The 2,832-nt window shown below is 32.2% G+C and overlaps 1 protein-coding gene across 1 annotated transcript; it reads right to left on the reverse strand.

Moving 5' to 3' along the window:
- Positions 1 to 568: 568 nt before the first annotated feature.
- LOC116546350 (olfactory receptor 8H1) lies at positions 569 to 1,590 on the reverse strand. The gene has a single exon (XM_032272642.1). It carries the CDS (start codon positions 1,569 to 1,571, stop codon positions 633 to 635), a length of 939 nt encoding a protein of 312 aa, XP_032128533.1. The 5' UTR covers positions 1,572 to 1,590; the 3' UTR covers positions 569 to 632.
- Positions 1,591 to 2,832: the final 1,242 nt, after the last annotated feature.

Raw genomic sequence — 2,832 nt, forward strand, 5'->3', positions numbered from 1 at the left:
AGGAATGCAAGTCTTCTAATGATAATGGGCAGCATTGATTATTGTTACCTTAAATACTTTACAACTACCTTCTGATCAAATTTGGAGTTATTATTTATCTCGTTCACTTAAGTAAATAGAGTCTTAAATTTTAGGTAACATATTCTGGGTTATGTAGCTAAAAATGTAGCATACTTAGGATCTAACTCTTGCAAAACTTTATTTCAAAATAGTACTCCTAAAGGCTCTGTTAGAAGTCTTCCCCATATAATAAATGAAATAACTTCTGAAACTGTTATGATTATGAACAAATAGTTCTTTTCCATAATAAATTTACATCCAACTGAAGTATGCATAGGAATTTGTGTTATATAATTTTAAAGGACAACCGTATTTTCTTATTTTTCACATCAGTTGCTTTTAAAAACATATATTTAGACTGTAAATATGACACACATATTATGATTTCTAATTACAATTTTGATTTCTAAAAACATACGCCTTGAAATGTTCATGTTTAGTCAAGCAAAGGGTAGCACAACAGAAATGAAAAAAAATAAAAGATTCAATTGTTTTGCTAGACAGATCAAGAAAATACCGAATATGAAAGAAAGAAAACATGAGTTTAATGTTCAGCATTCCTGTTATTTTAATTACTTGGAGTACTCTCTTCTCTGCATGACTCTAATAAGAGCGTTTTTCACTTCTTTGTTTCTAAGACTATAAATGAGTGGATTCAGCATGGGAATCACAATAGTGTAAAAAACAGAAGCCACTTGATCCCTTCCCAAGGAATAAGACTTTCTTGGTTTTAAATAGGTAAAAATCATAGTTCCATAAAAGATGGTGACTCCCAAGAGATGAGAGGCACAAGTAGAGAAAGCTTTCTGCTTTCCTGAAGTGGAATTAATTTTCAGGATAGCAGAGAGAATGGACATATAGGATGCAGATATTGTGATAAGGGATGCCATCAGGGTGAAACCAGCTAAAATGTATATCATGATTTCAATGTCGTATGTGTCAGTGCAGGACAAAGCTAAAATTGGGGACGTGTCACAGAAAAAGTGGTGAACTACATTTGATTCACAGAAATGCAGTCTGCTCATGCAAACCACATTGACAAAGGAGTCGATAAAGCCAATCATATAGGGCCCAGTGACAAGAGTGTGGCAGAGCCTTTTGGACATAGTAACTGGGTAGTGTAGAGGACAGCAGATAGCTACATAGCGATCATAGGCCATTGAGGAGAGAAGAAAACATTCTGCAGCTCCCAAGAAGACAAAAAAGAACATCTGGGTAAAGCAGCCCCTGAAGGAAATATAGTTGGAAGTCAGTAGGTTTGCTAAGGTTTTAGGTATGATGACAGTTGAGTAACTGAGGTCAATAAATGACAGGTGAGTAAGGAAGAAATACATGGCAGTGTGAAGCTGGGGGTCCAGGCGGATTATCAATATCATCCCCACATTCCCCAGCACAGTAATTAGATGTATCAGGAGAAATATTATAAAGAGAGCCAGCTGGATCTCTTCAGAATCCGTCAGTCCCATTAGGATGAAGTCAGGCACATTCGTGTTATTCCTTCTACTCATCATGCTCAACTGCTTTAAACTGCTGAGAAACCAAAGTTGATACTTAACAGAACGACTTTAAAAGGTTTCTGTTTATAGGAATGATCTAGCATTTAATAGTTTAGTGTTCTATAAATTGATGATAAATTTACAGAATATGACTAAAGAAACTAATTTTATTACCAATATAGATATAAGTAGAAATTAACATTAGCATATAAGGAAAATGTAACATATTACATAATTCGAATGAAGCTGACATTGTTCTGAATGCCTTCTTTTATTAACACATTTTATCCACTTGAAAATATTATCCCATAGATACTATTATTATCCACAAATTTTAGATGAGAAAAAAGGAGTATAGAAGATTTGAGTAATGTATCCAAGTCAGATCAATTACATTTTGATGCTGAATCTACCAAGATATGTTAACTTCAGTAAGAAGGCTTATAATTCTACACTCTTGTTTATAAATAATTTCAGAAAGTTGAGAAAGGAGATAGACATGCAATAAAAAATGAGAGTAAACAGTTTTATTATATTATTTACCGCCCTTTTGTTTCCAATATTATTTAATATTAATTTGCAACAAATTTCACTCTTGGGGATTTTAGTAGACGACATTAAAATTATAGATGACGTGTAAGTATTAATTTATAAAAATGTGACATTTTCCTGACTTAACTAATCAAAATCTAATTTCTTCCAAAAATTTTATTTTTAAAATATGTACTTTGCTCTTAGACTCTGATTCTATCAACTCTACATTTGTTTCACAAGCCCTGGCGTTACTTAGGGTAAAGGCTAAATAATGATATGTGTATGTATTAATATATTATTCTGATAAAGTCCCCATTTTATTTCATCTGAAATAAAATATGAAACAAAATCTTCCAATTTTGAGAATGATACTTACTGTGTGTAAGTCAAAATTGACAAAAAAGCTTTCTTCTTATATTATCTGTCTGAAAATTTTTTAACCTCAAATTTTTGTTGTAAATAAAATATGAAAACTATTCAAGGAGATGAAATTTTCTATAATACTTGTTTTCCTTGAGATAAGTTGTTTTTACATTTTTTGTGCATTCATTATGTTTTATTCTGAGTTAAGATAAATCAGCCTATACATTTTGTTTAGGACCTGGTCAAATGGAAAGATGACCAATAAGTTATCTGTTAAAGCATCCTGGCAGCCACTGTGACCATAAGGAGATTATTCTTTCCCTCACTGTGATAATTCCAGAGGACCTCATATATTAGAGGCTGATGATAATGAACCTTT

The sequence above is a fragment of the Sapajus apella genome, unplaced genomic scaffold (assembly GCF_009761245.1).
Source record: "Sapajus apella isolate SASKATOON/1434 unplaced genomic scaffold, GSC_monkey_1.0 scaffold790, whole genome shotgun sequence".
NCBI lineage: Eukaryota > Metazoa > Chordata > Mammalia > Primates > Cebidae > Sapajus > Sapajus apella.